The 18182-nt window shown below is 45.3% G+C and overlaps 2 protein-coding genes across 2 annotated transcripts; one reads left to right on the forward strand and one right to left on the reverse strand.

The window, feature by feature from the left end:
* LOC306835374 (elastase-1-like) lies at positions 1 to 1979 on the reverse strand. The gene is made up of 8 exons (XM_079361855.1): positions 1887 to 1979; positions 1708 to 1802; positions 1534 to 1640; positions 1308 to 1436; positions 966 to 1102; positions 663 to 808; positions 189 to 338; positions 1 to 78 (listed from the first exon to the last, which is right to left on the reverse strand). The coding sequence occupies exons 1-8, from the start codon at positions 1918 to 1920 to the stop codon at positions 67 to 69; spliced, it is 810 nt and encodes a 269-aa protein (XP_079217981.1). The 5' UTR covers positions 1921 to 1979; the 3' UTR covers positions 1 to 66.
* An 893-nt stretch (positions 1980 to 2872) lies between these two features.
* Positions 2873 to 7289, forward strand: LOC306835056 (Golgi reassembly-stacking protein 1-like). The gene is made up of 9 exons (XM_079361453.1): positions 2873 to 3130; positions 3927 to 4007; positions 4902 to 5105; positions 5248 to 5334; positions 5435 to 5565; positions 5651 to 5798; positions 5882 to 5963; positions 6039 to 6161; positions 6413 to 7289. Exons 1-9 carry the CDS (start codon positions 3065 to 3067, stop codon positions 6664 to 6666), a joined length of 1176 nt encoding a protein of 391 aa, XP_079217579.1. The 5' UTR covers positions 2873 to 3064; the 3' UTR covers positions 6667 to 7289.
* The last annotated feature ends 10893 nt before the right edge of the window (positions 7290 to 18182 follow it).

Genomic DNA, 18182 nt, shown 5'->3' on the forward strand with positions numbered 1-18182 from the left:
ATTTATGTTTTATTTTTAATGATTCATTCCAACTGAGAGAAAAACACCCGTTTCCATCTCTGGATTTTAGCGGGAAACCTGGAGGAGAGAAAAAAAACATATTCAAAGAAACAGAAGTCAGGAAAACTGAAGTGTTCAGATGAAATCTGAGATGTTCAGACTCTCATGGTCGAGGGTAACACACTGACCGAGTAGATCCACTCGTCGAAGAACGACACTCTGGTGAAGACGGTGGGCTTCCTCACTTGGTTGCACATTCCAGATGGACCGTAACTGACGACCCCGTGGACCCTCCAGGCTCCGTCGGTGAAACAGTTCAAGGGACCTCCGGAGTCGCCCTGTGACAGAAGCAACAACAACAACAACAACAACAACAACAAGAGAGAGAGAGAGAGACAAGAGTTACAGGGCCGCGCCTCCACGATCTTTGGGCCTTGGAAACGACACAAACCAGACAAAAGGGACAAAACTGTCAAAAACTCTGTTTACATTTGAACATTCAGACTTGATAAAGATATCAAGTTATTATGAAAAGAGAAGGGGGACAAAGACTTGTGCTACTTTAAAAAAAAAAAAAGTAAAATTTGTTGTAGTTGAAGTGTTTGCACATGCTCCAGGCAGACCGGTGTCAGGATGCTGATGTAAACATTTGTTTGCGTTACCTGGCAACCTGAAATGACTCCGTCCCCTCCGGCACACACCATGCGTTTCAGAGCGAGGCTGCCCCACCACTCAGGCTGCGAGCAGACCGAATGCTCCACCACTCTGATGGGCGCCACCTGCAGGATGTCAGGGACGCTTCCATAATCTGTGAGGAGAGTCGAGGGGGCACAAAGCAGTTACAAAGAAGCCACTTCATAACTGATGGTGAGTGTTTGGGTTAGAAATCAAATGTAGTGATCATTGATTCAATGTAGGATGGACCCCCCCCCCCCCCTTATGGGTATGTGTTTGTGTCTCCTTACAGTCCATAAGACCCCAGCCGGTGATGTAACAAGTGAAGTCATGAGGGAGCATCTGTTCGGGGGGCGGGAGCTCGCCGATTGCAACGAAGCCGTTGTCATACACGGGCTGAGAGAGCCTCATGATAGCAATGTCATTTCTAAAAGAGAGTAAAAAACAGCAAGCAATGAAATCATATCAGCAAGTTTATCATGCAGAGAAATAAAAACGAGGGACTGATTCTGCAGATTCTGACGCGGTAGAGTCCCCCTTTGAGTTGGAACAGCCAGCAGAGCTCCACTAGAGGATCTCAGACTGCGTCCTGGATCATAAGGGGGGGGGGGTCTGACTTTCTGTCTTTTTACCCATTGCCCAGTTCTCCGGTCCACTGAGGGTGGACGTCGATCCTGTCCACGCTGATGAACTGCTCACTGCCGTCGTACTCGCTCAGGTTATACTCCCCGGCGACCACGCGGTAACTGCTAGGATCCATACTGAGGGGAAGGAGGGAGACATGAGCGAGCTCAGAGTTTAAGTTCAAGTTTGGGACATTGAACATACTAAATAATAAAAAGCAAGAAGGAGGCAAACCTGAGGATGCAGTGAGCTGCTGTCATGACGTGGAAACCGCCGATGATAGATCCTCCGCAGATGTGGTAGAACGAGCCGTCATGGTATGAATCGTACTGGAGAGAAATCTGAGAGGGAGAAAAGAAAAACTTACTGGTACAGCAAAAGTTAAAAAAGTCATGCTTGTGTTTTTACCTGCCATTTCCAGGTGTTGGGGTCAGCGTTGCTGCCTCCAATGACCTTCTCATTGTGCACGTTGTGGTTGAAGGGCGTCTCAGCCCAAATGAGCCCTAAACATGAGCAGAGAGTGAAGCAGAGGCATCCTCTCCGTCCGTTCACGCGACCCCCCCCTCCCGAAAGAGTCGACTACTCACCGACGCAGCACAGAAAAGCCACGAGCCCAAACATCTTGGAGTTGCAGTTAGGAGCAGTGGCATGTTTGATTTGCACTTTTTTATATCCCTCTGAGACCGAAAGACCTTCAGAAATGTGCCAACATCAACAATGTGGTTCTTTCCTGGATGTATCCCAAAGTCATGTTGGGATGGGAGCTTGTATTTGTTATCACGGTGGGAAAAGAGCCGCTGTGTGCACATGCAGGTACATTAAACCGAACAACAGATAAGTGTTTGAACTGATCAACAACTCGTGGAAATAACTAAAAGTTCTAAAGTGTAAGGAAGCATGTAAGGAAGGACTCTGTTTTAGTTCTCAGCTCCGGTGTGAACTGCTGGAGTCTGGGTGTGTGGAGAGGAGAGATGACTGTCGTCACTGTTCCTCTCTGTGTCGCTCTGTCAAACAACAAAAAACTACACATTCATAATCAATCAGAAATAAACAATGATCATAAAGAGAATAAAATCAATGAAAGTGAGCAGACTGACCTGTTCCGTTCAGAGTCAGGGGGTTTCTTCACGAGCATGGATTTCCCTCGGATCAATAAAGTATCTATCTATCTATCTATCTATCTATCTATCTATCTCATGGACGCTCATTGACTGCAGGAGACGATCAAATCAGGTCTTCTTAGAAAACCTTTGAACCAAATCAACACGAAATGTAAGTTCAGATCCAACAGCCAAAGTGGTCTAACTGCACTTTGAGAGGACGAGGATGACACACGTTGAGCGTTTGTAAAACTCCAACAGCAATCTGGCAAAATATAGTTCAAATTTAAATGCACTACACTCCTGTGCCACTATAGAGATACAGTTATTCAAACAGTAATAGTACAGTAACAGTAACAGAAATTTGATAATAAAGTGAATGAAATAAGATGTTTTGAGAGACTTAAAACTTTATAAACCAGCCTCACTATTTTCTATTTTCACAAACGAAAGCTTTAACCTTCGCACAGGACGACTAATCGAGCGCTGCTCAGCTCGATTGCTCTGGCGTCTTTATTTATTAGCTCTGCCTAGCCTTCAGGCGCCCTGCTGACACTCTAGTCTACCTCCAGTGTCGGCGCTAAGCTAGCTCGAATCAGACTGAGGAGCTTTCAGTAATGACACCTAACATCTCTCTACCTCAGTGACATCTGTTCGGAGGAGACATGGGGCTGCCACAGAGCTCCTTTCTGACGGACGGGGGGACAAGTTGTGGATATCATGTCCACGGGGTACGTTGCACCAAGGTGCCTTTACGCACTGCTCACTTTCTCAACATGTTCTTCTTTTTTAATGTACCTGCAAAACGCAACACGCAAAACTCTGGTGCATATCTGCAGATATCTAAGAAGGTTTGTGACTGTCAGGTTTGTGACTGTCAGTGTGGTTGGAGTTGTAACTCGTGCTCAGCTGTCATGGTGTCCGCCCATGATGATGAGGTGGCATTTGGCACGCGCCCAAACAAACTATTCAGCTTTTCTTATTACGAGACTGCAGCTGTTTAAAATGCACAATGTGGAAAATCTCGAAGCGTGACTTTAAATAACAACTTGTTCACTGTGCTGGGGGTGCAGGTGTTATGACGAGAAATGCACCCCCAGCCAAGAAGTGCATGCAGCTCACGGAAGTGTTGGAAACAGTGTAAATCTTATTTCTGGGAAGCAGATCAGTGATGACAACACCTGTAAAGTTTACACTTATTTAAGTAAAGTGTTCTTTTTGCTCTGCAGACTCGCTAGAAGAGGATTTTTGTCTGAGATTTATTTTTGATGACCTCCAAACTGTGAAGTGTCTGTAGAGGACATTTAAGATTGAGTGCAGAAATGGTGTCTGTCATATTTTGCACTCTCATGCAAGGTGCATGTAATTCTCAAAAGGGATGCATTTCTCTGCAGAACACAGGAGGCCCCCCCTCCCCTTACTAAAGCCTGGATAGTGTGATACCATCCTTTAACTCAAGGTGGCGACAAAACACTGAATGTTAAATCAACGAAATAAAATGAGGCTTGTTGTGATTTCCTGTTTCAGATCCAGGAGGACTCTCCTGCAGTCAAAGCCGGCCTGGAGCCTTTCTTTGACTTCATTCTCTCCATAGGAAACACCCGCCTTGTGAGTACACGCCCTCCATGTTTTCGTTAAGGGTGGAGTTTACATTTTGTTGTAAAAAATCAGTGCGTGGCAAACACTGGGATGAGTTGATTGGATTGCAAACAGTAAATCAGGAAGTTAAAGGACAGGGTGATCTATCCTTTGTTAAAAGTCTTATTTGAGTATTTTATTGAACAGCGAAGATGTTGTTTTGTTGTCTTTCTGCTTTGCTCTAATAAGATTTAAAATGTCCTGTTGAACATCCTTTTATTGATTTCTGCTCTTTCTCTCCCTCTACACAAAGTCCAAACATCAGGCATGAATTACAGCTCTTATTTGATGTTCTTTTACACAACAGCTGGTTCCTCCGTCTCTCATTGTCACAGCTGGACAAGCACAGACGTCCCTGTGGAGACTTGTTATGGAACAGTGAAGCCGCTGAGCTCGTCTGACGCTCTGACCCAAACACTGAGATACCAAAAAACATGTTTTAGTTTCAACCTCAAGATAACATGCATCGAAATCCAACCCATCACATACCTGGGCTGGAGTCAATGCTTCTCCATTTTATGATCTATACACAAGGTTCATTTTTTCATTTAATACAAAGAAAGGAAGGAAGGAAGGATGGATGGATGGATGGATTGATGCTTTAATTAAAAACATCTGCAGCAAATAAATCCTACAAAAATAGTTCCTCGGCTGCAGCTGCTCTCCTTTTTTTCGACCTCGAATAAACGCCGCGCACGCAACCGACGTCGCAGTAACCCTGAAACAGGAAGTGGGCCCGTCCATTGCGTTTCCTGTATCGATGCAGAATCTTTTCCACAAAGCATCGTGATGCATCTCAGAATCTCCACCATCATGTGCAGGAGCCTGAAAAACGACGGCTCTGATTCATCTGATTTCCCGCAGAGCAAAGAGAGCGACCTGCTGAAAGACCTGCTCAAAGCCAACGTGGAGAAAGCGGTCAAACTGGAAGTGTACAACTCTAAAAGCCAGCGTGTGAGGGAGCTCGAGGTGACGCCCAGTAACATGTGGGGCGGTCAGGGTCTGCTGGGCGCCAGCGTCCGCTTCTGCAGCTTCGAAGGAGCCAACGAGAACGTTTGGCACGTCTTGGTGAGTTTCACCTTAAAATGATGACTTCTTTTTTTTTTTTTTTTTTAAGCTATGAGCCAGCGACTCGTTGAAGAGGAGGATGTGTGACTTTTAACAACTCTTATAAAAGTTTGATTTCAGGTCTTTAATGAATCTGTTTCAGGACGTGGAGTCCAGTTCTCCTGCAGCTTTGGCCGGCCTCGTGGCTCACACTGACTTCATCGTGGGAGCTGACCAGGTGCTGCAGGATGTAAGCGCTCCTGCTTTTCTTTCTTTTTTTTAACTAAATAAATGTGAGATTGAACGAACATGATTCTAAATTCCTCTCCTTTCGTCTCGTCCCCTTCCAGTCCGAGGATTTCTTCTCTCTGATTGAAGCCAACGAGGGGAAGCCCCTGAAGCTGCTGGTGTACAACACGCACACGGAGCAGTGCCGAGAGGTGGTGGTGACTCCAAATGGAGCGTGGGGAGGAGAGGGGAGGTAAGTCGGGTCACGTCCACCCAATATAAACAGACTCATAAGAAATGTATAGTTACACCGCTGTCACATTTGTCTTTAAAATCAGCTTAGGCTGCGGCATCGGCTACGGATACTTGCACAGAATCCCGACTCGTGCCGCTCAGCCGAACAAGCAGAACGACCAAAGTGGAATTCAATCAGCTGTGATGTCCAGCGAGGACGAGCTGGCTCCACGAGAACAGACTGACGTGCACGTAATTACATCTCAGTACGATTCAGCCTTCTTGTTTGTTTTTTTTTACAGTTTAAAAAAAAAAAGTGTTTTCTGTTTTCTTAGGTGCCTTCAGACGCTGAACTCGACCCCTCCAGCGTCAGCACTTTAGATTTCAATCAAATCAGAGACGCCGTGCAGGACTCAGGTAACAGTCTGACTCAGTCCACGCTCTCCGTCTTTAAACAACAGATTTGAATAAACATGTTTGCCTCTTGTAAAGATGCTTCCAGCGTGCAACGAGCCAAGACTCCAGATTTGTCCGACCTGGTTTCCAACGACGACGCTGACCAGAACTCCATGTTGGCTAATTCTGGAGACAGCTCTCGTGATTGGAGCAGCCTGGGTAAGAACCTCTGCACCCTCTTTAGGAGACAACAAATTACGCCTGAATAAGCAGATTAGAGAGAATCATTGGACGCCATGCTGCCGTTAAACTCAGCTACAAAAATAAAAAGGGAGAAAAAAAAGCAGTTGGACTTTTTTTTTTTTTTTTTTTTTTTTTTACATTTTCAAAGTGATGCTTAAAACTGCATGAAAAAAAAAAAAAAGTATCCAAACGTAGAAGTGGCGCTCTGACTTGTCTCGTCTTTACAGGAGCCTCATCTGATGGACTGAGACCTTCGTCTCCAAAGACAGAAGAAGAATCCGAGACCCTGGAGGCAGAGCTAACGGGTGTGACTGAAACGATCGCAGAAACGGACGACAACCTCGTAAGCCTTGAAGTCGCCACAGAACACCCGACTGACACGAGTATCCCAGAGGTGCAGGACGGTGCCGATGTCGAGCCCACGAGCTCGGCCAATAGAACGGAGGAAGACTCGTCAGAGGCGGCCGTGTCAGAAAGCTAAGCTGATGATGTCATTGAGGCTTTGCAGTAGAGACGTAGACCTTTAATGATTGTAAGATTCAACACTGGAACTCTATTTAGTTTCTAAATGTTTAATTGGCAAACAGAATACTGCATGCTTTAATTGCACATTTTAAGGAGGAGAATCTGTTGACCTGAGACGTCAGCGTTTTGATTTATGCAAACTGAATGTCCTAACAAGAAGCTGGATGAAGCCTTAGCTTAGCGTTAGCTGCTGTTAAAAGTCATCCTGCACTATAGAGCCAAAAGATGAGAAGAACATTTTGTGTCTGCACTTTTATCCTTTTATCTGCTGATAAGATGAAACGCTGTCAGAGAGAGAGAGAGCGAGCGAGTTCCTGCAGACCCGTCATGGTGGTTTAGTGTTTTTATATCTTCTAATTTAGGTTTTTTTTATTTTGGATGGGGAAACGTTTTAATCTCAGGCATTGAACCATCTTTGCCTTACTGTATGTTTCGTGTTTCTTTGAATGATGCTGCGCTCTGATTGGTCCCCGTCTACTCTCTCTCTGTGTGTCGAGAAGGTCTTTGTTTTGAAAGTTTTGTGTCTGGACGAGAGCGCATTGAAATATTTATATAAAAAAAAGAAATTGTTCAAGACCATCCTGCAGCTGTGCAAAGTCTGATTATTTCATCCTATAAACATGAAGATAGACGTGCAAACATCTGGGAACATCCAGATGTGTGTGTATCTCTGTATAGATCGTTAAGTGCTGCCTCAGCGGTTCAATTAATGCTTGTTAATTGCAGTTTTACATACAAGAGAAAATAAGATAAGATTTTAATTTATTGATCCCTGAAGGGAAATCATGTAGCACACACACAGGCTGATAGATACAGCACACGTGCACAAACAGGATCCTATAGATCTGCACTAATGGAGGTGGGGGGGGGGGGGGGGGTCGGTGCCTTGCTCAGGGGCAACCCAGCAGTGCCCAGGAAGTGATCCGGCATCTCTCCAGCTACCACACTAATTTACAGATTTTTGGTCCGCACTGGGACTCAAACCGGCAACCCTCCGGATCCCATCCCAAGAAAGCGGTAAATGAAAACAACTGTCTGTATATACGTATAGATACACACACACACACACGCACACGCACACACACGACATGGACGCATCTGTGTGACTGTAGAAAGATCTTAGCTGGTGTCTAACAGCAGGTGTCAGCAAACACTTGATTATAGATACACTTCTCTTCTTTTACATACAGAAATCCCTTTTTTTTATAAATCTCATTTTAATGATGTAAGAAGACATGAAGAGTCTCTTTGTTCATCCTCTGTAATAACCACACCTCCTCTCATCACCTCACCCGGACACGCGTGTGATCCGCTCACTGGATTTCACAGAGCGAGAAAGTTAACAATGATGACGCACGGACCCTTCACTTCCAGAGCTGCACATATTTAGAGATCATATTTAGCCGCAGCTGGAAAATCCCCCCCCCCCCCCCTGTGAGAAGCAGGAGAAAGTAGGGCACATTTTAATTCAGACATATTCTCATGTAGAAGTCATTTTGATGAGATCCAAAAAAAAACAAGAACCAAAAATTCTGAGCAGGGAAGACTCCAAAGGCATCATGAGGGAATATGCTTCAATTATTTACCAGGACCTTCCTTGATTGGAGGGGGGGGGATGGGCGTAACGCATAGAGAGAGAGAGAGAGAGAGAGAGTGGGCTGAGGGAGAAGGAGTTTTTCTCCAGCAGAGAGTGAGTGCTGCTCTCAGGGAAGCCTCCCTCTGGCACACCTGTGTGTCTGCGTTAGCTCATCGCTCGGCCTCCACACAGACATTTGTCCTGTTGAAAATTTACAAGAAAAAATCTCCATCCAGTAAATGAGCACAGGGTTTGATTGGATGGTTTTCAATGGTTTCTTCCATGCACGCGACCTCAGGCTGGATGTGCTTCTGTAAGTAGCTTCAGTTCGAGGAAGCAGCCAGCAGCTGCGTGCGTGTGTGCGTGCAAAGGAGGAGCCAAGAGGTGAAGTGTAAAGGGGGGGGGGGGGGGGGGCACCTCTGGATGTTACACGGCTTGCCTTCTTTTTCTCCCTTTTTCTTCTCAGACTCTTTCAAAGGACATCGTGACGCAGCTGAACCCACTTGTCAGCTTAGCTTTATCTCAACCCCTGAGAGGCTCAGCTCACAGGCACCAGCATAGTGCCCGCTGCCTCCGCGTGTCCTTACAGCATGACAAATTGTGAAATAGAATAACTACACAGAGAGAGAGAGAGAGAGAGAGAGGAGGGGGAGACGTGGCTCGAGGGAAAGAATGAAAAAGGTGTATTGATCCAGCTAAATGGTGGTCACACTGACATTTCAAGACAGCATTTCTGTTGTCTTCTTATTGGTGTAAAAGTGGGAGAAAGTAAATGTAGCAATCAATGCTCATGTTTATGGCACGCACAAGTGAGAAATACACAATTTACACGATTCAAAATTTACGTTGGCAAATTTCCCCCACCTCTTCTATTTTCAGTTTGTCACCTTGCAGCTCTCATCACAGATTTCTTGGTGCATTGGAGGTTATATTTGGATGTGCTGGGAGCATCACACTGTGTTCTGTGCGTACCGGAGCTCGTCTGTGGTTTACCTCAAACATGCATGCAGTTATTACAGTCCATACATGCAGCAGGGCTGTCACTCAGAGGTGGCAGGATTTATTAGTATTTGATTAATTTGCTTTGAGATGGTTGTTCTGATATCTTGTAGTTAATATATCAGAAGCTGCATCCGTTGTTTAAGAACATGAACACATGAGGAAGAGCTCCGAGATTAAAATGAGCAAGCCTTCGGTGAACAGATTAAGAATCCATATAGCATGTGGCTCAGTGAGGGAGGGGCGGGGGAGGGGGGGGGGGATGCTTTTAGCCAAATGCTAACGTCAGCGTTTTAACATGCTCATAACAACGGGAGCTCAAAGCTGTGCCCAGGCTTCATGTTCCTCAGCAACATGACCCGTTGATAAAGACTTTCCAATAGGTTCAGGTTCTCAAACGTGTCTCTAAGACGTCTCTACCCCGAGACCTCAGGTATGGAGGAAGTGCCAGTGGGTAAAAATGCTATCTAGGCATCATGCAAGTGAAAACATTATGACTTTGATTGCTTTGAATATTGAAGATATTTCACTGGTGCTTTCCAAAGCGAAGGATGGGATGGAGACTTCAGAGTCGGGGACAACATTTTGTGGAAGTCTAACCAACTGTTCAACACTTCCATCCTCACTGTGTGTTATCTCTTTAACCCGAGCAGGATTTACTTAGTGCTTGTTTCCTGCTATCAACAGAACAAACAGAGAAATAAGACAAAGCAGCCAAAGGGGAGGTTAAGTGACGGAGCATCTTTCCTCGCACTAATTAGCATCCAGCAGGAGTGAAGAGCTGGCCACACACGACGGGCAGAACACATTGTTCTGACAGGATGACCCTGCTGATGTCAAACCTGCACTCGTCTGCTAAACAGCTCCCAACGATTCAAACCCAATGAAAAAAAAAAACATGACTTCAACCTTCATAAGCAAAACCAATATGTGTGCCTCCACGGATTTCATTCATTTGTTTCCCACCATTGGAGAGAAATGGAATTTGCCCTGAGCTGTTTTCATGTAGATGTTCAAAACATTTATTTTTCAAAATAGCTTGAAAGCAAATCGAGGAATCCCTTAAAAAAAGTGAAGGGATGCTCCCACCTGACACCCAACGAAGAGAGATTTTGTTTTGACAGATGCAACACCGAGATCGCTGAAAACAAATGTCAAGCTTTGGATCAGTATCCGACCTGACTGATCGTTTGGTTTGCAGAGAGGAGCAGCAGATGAGACAGCTGGAGAAAGGTTTGCCTCAGCGTCTCACATTGAATATGAGAGCACACAGAACCAGCACCGCTCAGCACATATCCCTGCTGGGTTTATTTGTGCCTGACATATTTGCTGTGACATCCTCACCACTACCCAGGCTGTCTCTCAGAGTTAACCTCGTACACCAGCTAACCACGTCCCCCCCCACGGGGCAATAATGCATGCCAGGCTTTGACCCTCCACAGTCAACATACATGAGACCGCACACGATATAGCATGCTTTGCACTGAAGGGACCACGAAAGCATGAAAAGCAGAAATATTCAGGATTCGCTTGAACGTTCGAAACACTGGGATAATGATTTTCTTCTGCAGTCAGCGTGCAGATCTCAAACACAATACATCTGAGGGGACAGATCATCTTCTCTTACTTGCAGAAATTCTTGTTTTTCACGTCGGTGATCTGCAGCAAATCCAGTGAAAACCGACCTTTGACACGTTATGCTCACAATGCACCGAAGCAAAGAAAGAAGCCTGAGTATTAGAGGGACAGTCTTCCTCAGTTGATGAATCAATCAATTGATTATCCACTTCCACAAACAGCTCCAGCACTTATGTCCAATTGTAGCCTCTTCAATCAGCTCAGACTCTGCATGTGTGTTTGTGTCTGTGTGTGTGTGTTTGTGTCTGCGTGTGTGTGTGTGTTTGCTAAAACACAGCAGGTGCATCTTTCACTTTGTGTCCTGCTTGAAATGCACTGATCTACCTCCCAGCCTGGCAGAGGTGTGTTTCTGCTGGGTGGCACCGTCAGCACGGTGGAGCAGGGGAATGATCCACGTCAACTTTTCAGAGTAAAATGGAGGCGCTGTGCTAGAAAGCCTGGAGAGAGAGAGAGAGAGGGATCACAGGCAGAGGAGAGATGTGGTGAAATGATCCGGTGGAGCTGTCAGAGGAGTGTAGATGGGTTGGACAGGATGTTTTTCTCTGCTTCCTTTAATGCAAATGGAAAGAGTCCAATTAATTAATTCACTTACCATGTAAAATATGCAAATCTTCAAGGTTGCCACAGATGGCTGTTCAGCAGCCGATCCGGTTCCACTCGAGGTTTCTGCCTGTTGAAAAGAAGATTATTTAAGTGCTTACTCGGTGCTTATTCAACACTGGTTTTGAAAAAAAAAAAAACTTTGGAAAACTCGAGGCAATCAAATGCAGGACATCGTCTCAATTTGCGAGACGCAGGACAGGTGATGAAAATGTTGTGCGGTCCAGCACAAAGCGGGGACGCCTGCTCAGTGGGTCTGTGGGTCACATGGATAATAGTCAACATGTCCAACATGTATGATACATGTCTAATTATCTTCATTAGGAATATGTCCCCTAGCTTTGATTTTGCAGCTGTGCACAGTCAGCTTTACAGAAACAGGAAGTGGAATATATAAGAAATAGTTTTTGAATGTCCTGCATGACTAATATTTGAGCTGATTCTTATGTAAACATCTAAAGAGCTGAAGCCCAGAGAATAGCTCTTGTGCAAACATTGTTGTTGAAAAACCTGAGCCGCCAGAGATGCTGAGTGTTAAGAAATTCAAACAGAGAAGAGGGGGAGGTGAAAATTAAAAGGGGGAAACACAAAAGAGAGAGGGAGGGAGAACTATTATAGACTGTGTCCAAAAGGAGAATCTGTGTGTGTGTGTGTGTGTGTGTGTGTGTGTGTGTGTGTTGGATAGGAACAGCATGAAAGTGGAAATGTGCCGTTATCAGGTTAAGCCAGATTCACATTCTGTAACAACAGCTGAGCAGCACACACACATTCACAACATTCACACTCAGCCTCCCCCCTTGAGATTCTCCTTTTTTTTGGTAATTACTTTGCAGTGTGTGTGTGTGTGTGTGTGTGTGTGCTGTTCTCCTGCTGGTTAAAGCCGTACCTTCCTCTTCCTCCTGCTTTTAAATGCTCTGGTTGTCAAGAGCTGTCCAATTCAGCCTGCGCTCCACATCACGAACGCAGCACACATGCAGGACCATGTCATTACCTCTCTATTAGGGTTATACGTGAACGGCTTTCATTTGATGGCATTAACAATTGATCATGATGAAAGTCATTGAATGAACGGGCAGGCGTTCAGCTTCAGATAATGTAAAGCAGATTTGTTAGTCTGTGGGGAGCAGCCGAGGTTGTCTGTGTTTCAAAGCCAACACATAAAATGCAGAGTTTATTTACCTAGCCAGAGGCAAACAGAGTGGCAGGTGGGTCCGCGCCCCCCCCCCCCCACCCCCCCCCCTGCCTCCACCTGTGACTGCAATTATTGTGATAGATGGAGATCAGAACACCGGGGAAAACGCAGAGCGACCGCTCAGTTTGATGATGAGTCATGAGCAGCCACTTCTGTCCACGCCAGCCCATCAGGAGAGACAAGATTTTCAGGAAGAGGATCAGTGTAGTGAATGCATGCATCAGGAGGACGTGTGTGTGCACGTGTGTGTGCGTGTGCACGTGCACGTGTGTGTGTGTGTGGGTGGGTGGGTGTTAAGTTTCCACTGTGGTCATCCACGATGCTTCCCTGCTCCGCCTGCACACACACACATGTCACACGAGCGTGTCCATAAAGACACAGGAAATGATTCACTTCACTGATCACAAGGACCCTCCCTCTCCTCTGAGTACATCGAGCTCCCAGCATGCTTTTCACCTCCATGGACCAGGCTTCATTATGAAAGAATTACAGTGGAGATGAAGGTGAAAAGGTTAATTGATGTCTGTGCGTTCACATAAAAAGCTCTCTTAACTTTTCCACATTAGGCTGAGAAGTTATATAAGAATATCAATATTACATAAACTGTTTAAAAAAAGAGAAAATAAGATGTTTTATTTTTATATGTTTTATTGAGCTGAGGCTAAAAATCCACTTCTACCTCAGGTTACTAAATAAAGCCAATCTTTGAGTGTCCTCCAAAGATTCATTTTGTTTATGTGTTTTCACTGTTAACCATATGCCAAACGAGCCAGGTGGGCGTGCGAGATCTTCATTTGGCCAGCCAGAGTTTGGGTTTCTTAAAAAAATCACTGAGTCACATCTCTGAACACCAGAATAATCTCTTTTTTTTAACTTCAATTTGACTGTCAAACATGTTTAATCTCCAGTAGATCAACAGGTGTGTTTGTCTCGTCTCTCTCTCCCGATGAAAACCAGGAATTATCAGGGACAACATGATTACAGAGTCGGGCCAGATATCTGACAGACCTCCTACTTGTATTTTCTGTGTTCTGCTCACGTTGTTCTAGAGATTTTTTTTTTTTCAGCTGCAAAGTGCACAATACTGGCAGAGAGGCAGCGTTTAACCAGAAGATGTTTCAGCTGTGTAGGGAGGTAGTCTATATAATCCAGGCTCTCTCTCCCAGTAACACCATTATGCATCTCATCATGTAGGCGTGACTCCAGCACTGAGCCCTGAAGTCAGCCAGCTGGCGGCTGCTGCTTCTTCTCTCCCTTTCACTTTGCGAACTCCATGTCCTAGATTACCGCCATGACAGCTCGAACATGTGAAAAGAAAATCTGATGTTAGCAGCTTTTCATTAAAAAAAAAAAATAATAATCATCTGCGGTGCTGTGAGATGTTCACACCTCTATCAGACACTTTCTGTCCGTTTGACGAAGCAAGAATAGACGCACACTGTGAGGTTCTTTCAGACTGGACTAATAAAAAAAAAAACAGCCTCTCGAAGATTAGCTGAATATCAAAATAAATAACACCTCCTGATCCGACTAAATAATAACCAGGATGAAACACCTTCACACGCTGTCGACGCTCAAAACAGGAAATGATATAAAAAGGAGCGGTGTGACTTGTAATACACTTCCTAACTCTGCATGCCAGCTTTAACATTTACCAGTGAACTGTGGTTACCTCTCCTTCCCTCTTCTGCTGACCCGCTGACGACCTCTGAGAACTGCCCGTGCTCCAGTCAGAAACCATCAATTGATTGAAAAGGCTAAGTAAGATCCATTTGCAGACGACTAATGGCTCCTGGCAGATTGCAGTGGTTGTTTTTTTTCCTCAGCAGTGGGATGGATGCATGAAACCTCCAAATCAAACCATACATGGTTTAAAAATGTCGCATGAAAGCTGGTTGAATAGACTCACAGAAGCACTGCACGGGACGCTGAATGCATGTGTACCGTCTTTTTGAAAAAGACAATTTCTCGTATTTGTCCCCAAGTGTCCCCAACGTCCTACGATGTCCCCAAAAAAATCTATCAAAATAAATCTGCATATTTCTTTTCAGGGAGTCGTAGCTTTAACCTGTCAGCTCTCATGTATAAGAAGGACCAGTGGTGATTCTAGTCTCCATTAAGACCCCGGGAAAAACCTCACTGGGGGCCGCTCTCGATGTTTACTCCCCTTCTTGTTTCCACTCCCTGACTGACGATTCCTCTTCAAAGCTTGTCAATAAAAGTCACTAAAGAAAAGACGTTTTTTCATAGTTATAATGCATGCACACTTAGCAGAGCGACAAGAGTGCTGTCAGACGGGGCCCCCTCAGGGAGGCTTCCTGTCAATGCAAAATTAGCACATTTGGAGCCCCTGCTTTGGTTTAAAGTGTGTCCGGCCTCAGAGGCCCCCTGCTGGTCCTGCCTCGTCTGTAAACAAGCAGCCACCCCGAGAGGAGGCCTGTCCAGCTACAGCTAGACAATCAAGACTGTCAGCTTTTATGAACCCGATGATACAAGTATGATCATGATTTGCATCAATCTACAGTAAAACAGCCTCTGAGGAAAAAACAGCCTTTATTCCACCGATGAACAGTTTGTTTTCCTTTCCATATTTAATCCTGAAGCGCTGAAAACAAATGGAGATGTAACATTCAAATGTCTGGAGGTTAGCTCATGTTAATTGGTTTGTGATAGCATTCGTACGCTGTGATAATGCTGCGCTCAATAGTCCTGTCATAGGCTTTTATCTGCATCTGAGATTCAGCATGAGCAACACAGCCTTTTAGCGTTCCTGTTGATTTAATAATAAAAATGACTGTAATGTCTGCTCACCACAGCACGCGTTCAACCAGAGCTATGAACACAACATCGTGCATGTGAGACAGTAAGAAATGTAGGAAACACTCATGTAAAAATGTGCTGCTCCAAACAGAGGAGATCAACACCTGAGATTATAAAGAATAAAGAATATATAAAGAATATTTATATATTTTTAGGTAAATGATTTTCTCAGATCCATCACTTTGATCTGCAGAGAATTTCAACACGTCAAGAACCGCTCATGAGAAGAACACATGCTCAGCTATAAGCGGCTTATTTCTTCCTGCCTGTGATTCACAACATTAAACTCAGTGCATGAGTCAGCTCCGTTTCAAATCTCCATCCTCTCTCCTTGTTCAGGCTTACCTCTCTGTAATCGATTTAATCCACGAAGGGAGAAGAAGGATTGCTTGCTAGAAAAAACGCAAAGTAATTTAAAAAAAAATGTATCAAGTCTGGGTCCAGTTTCTCCCTGACAGGATGAATTTGGCTTCTCTAACTTCTTCTAAAAGACTTTAACACTACTTAAAGGAGCAGTATGTAACTCTGCCCCCTAGTGTTTAAAATGTGTACTGCAGTCTAAACTCTAATCATCACAGAGAGCTGTCTGGCTCCCCCTCCTCTCTAGAGTGGATGCTCACACAGCTCTGCATGTGGTGGACACTGTAGCTTCAGTGTTTAGCCAGCTCTGCATGTGGTGGACACTGTAGCTTCAGTGTTTAGCCAGCTCCGCATGTGGTGGACACTGTAGCTTCAGTGTTTAGCCAGCTCCGCATGTGGTGGACACTGTAGCTTCAGTGTTTAGCCAGCTCTGCATGTGGTGGTCACTGTAGCTTCAGTGTTTAGCCAGCTCTGCATGTGGTGGACACTGTAGCTTCAGTGTTTAGCCAGCTCTGCATGTGGTGGACACTGTAGCTTCAGTGTTTAGCCAGCTCTGCATGTGGTGGACACTGTAGCTTCAGTGTTTAGCCAGCTCTGCATGGGTCTGTAAAGCTTTCTGCGTTCTAACCTCTCTCCATGTTTCAAAAGAGGCTTTTTAGCTCGGGTACAATCACTTCTATCTGAAGCAGTTCCACTGCCCGCTTCCATCGCTGCAACACCTGTTCACCTGATAACTGCTCTCATATCTGGCAAAACAGAGGGGCGAGGAAGTGGAACAAATGGAGAAAAAATACAAATTAAAAAAAAGCGTTGAATTCATTGTTGAATAATTGAAGATTTCTTAGTGGCGTCCTAATCTCTTGCAGAAAGGTCGCCATGAAAACAAACCTAAAAAGAGATGAGCCTGAGCGAGATAACTGCTCATCAAACATCCAGTAAAATGCATCGTAAAAAAGTCACAGCGTTCATTGATCCAGGATTCCAGCCTCTTTTTATCGCTTGGATAATTTCTGAACGTTGTCGTTCTGCGTGCAGCCTCTGGGTCAGTGACTACACGCTACGGGTGCTGCTTACCTGACCCATTCTCCACTTACATCATTTGACATGACTCACGCCTCATTCGGTCGTGACTGTCTATCGCTCCCTCCATCACCCCCCCTGCCCCCCCTCCTCCTCCCTCTCTGTCATCACCGTGTCCCTGTCTCTCCCAGGAAGAAGCCATTTGTAAACATGTAACGTCACACGTCGACACAAACTCTCCTCTCCTTGCTTTTCCATTTCATATTTTTTCGAGGAACACAAAGCCGCCGAAAATTATAGAAAATTATTGTTCCAGGAGGCAACAGCTGACGTTTTCAGAGGTACGGCGTTGCATTTTTATGAGGGCACAACAAAGCAGCTATGACCTGATTACACACCCACAGTGCGTCCACGGCGCTCAGTGTGTGCCGTGACTTATTCTCTGCTGAGCTTCCTTTTTGTATTCTGTGGAGTCCCCAGAAATAGCATTTCACATTTTAGGCTCCTCTGCAGTCTGCCAGGCCGCAATGTTGACAGATGCCTGGTCGCATAAATAGGATCCCCCCCCACCCACCCACCCCCACCACCACCTCACCCCCGGGCCAAATCAAAGGGGCGAGAGAATAAGAAGCTAGAGACAGGGTGATAACAGTTGGTAAGGCGTGGATCCGTCTGTGCTCAGGTTGCTTCGTGGTACCGAGATGAGTCGAGCCAGAAAGGAGGGCGGGCAGCACTTCAAAAAGCCCAACACTTCTTCGTGTTGAGAGTCGGTTTCAGGGGGAACGTCTCTGCCAAGGAAGAGTCCTCTCCTCTCTAATGAGGCCATTTTGGGAAGAGGAGGCAGATTAATCAACATCTCTGAAACAGAAGCTCGGCTCAGCAGCAGTACAGTACGACAGGAGTTCCCTCTGTGATTCTTTCATGCATTTGTTCCTTTTTTTTTTTAAATTGACTGAGAGAGCGATAACAGCGTCTGACAGGCTCTGCGCTTGCCATGATCAGCTGTGTTTCAGATATAATGCGAGTGGGCGGGAAGAAGCTAATTCCACACTTCTCAGAACGACAGACGATCCGGTGTGGTGAGCGACGCGCCGAGTGTTAGACGACCAAACAAACCTTGAAGGAGCAGAAAAGGGTATTTCCTTTAGATGTTCAGCATTAACGTGAGAGTTCTCACATCCGTCCCGCTTCTTCTCGTTTGCGAGTGTCCCTCGAAAACCAGACTAGAATCCGGACACCTTACCCCCCCGAGACATGAACCCCAGTC

Source organism: Symphodus melops (assembly GCF_947650265.1).
Source record: "Symphodus melops genome assembly, chromosome: 14".
In the NCBI taxonomy this organism is placed as follows: Eukaryota; Metazoa; Chordata; class Actinopteri; order Labriformes; family Labridae; genus Symphodus; species Symphodus melops.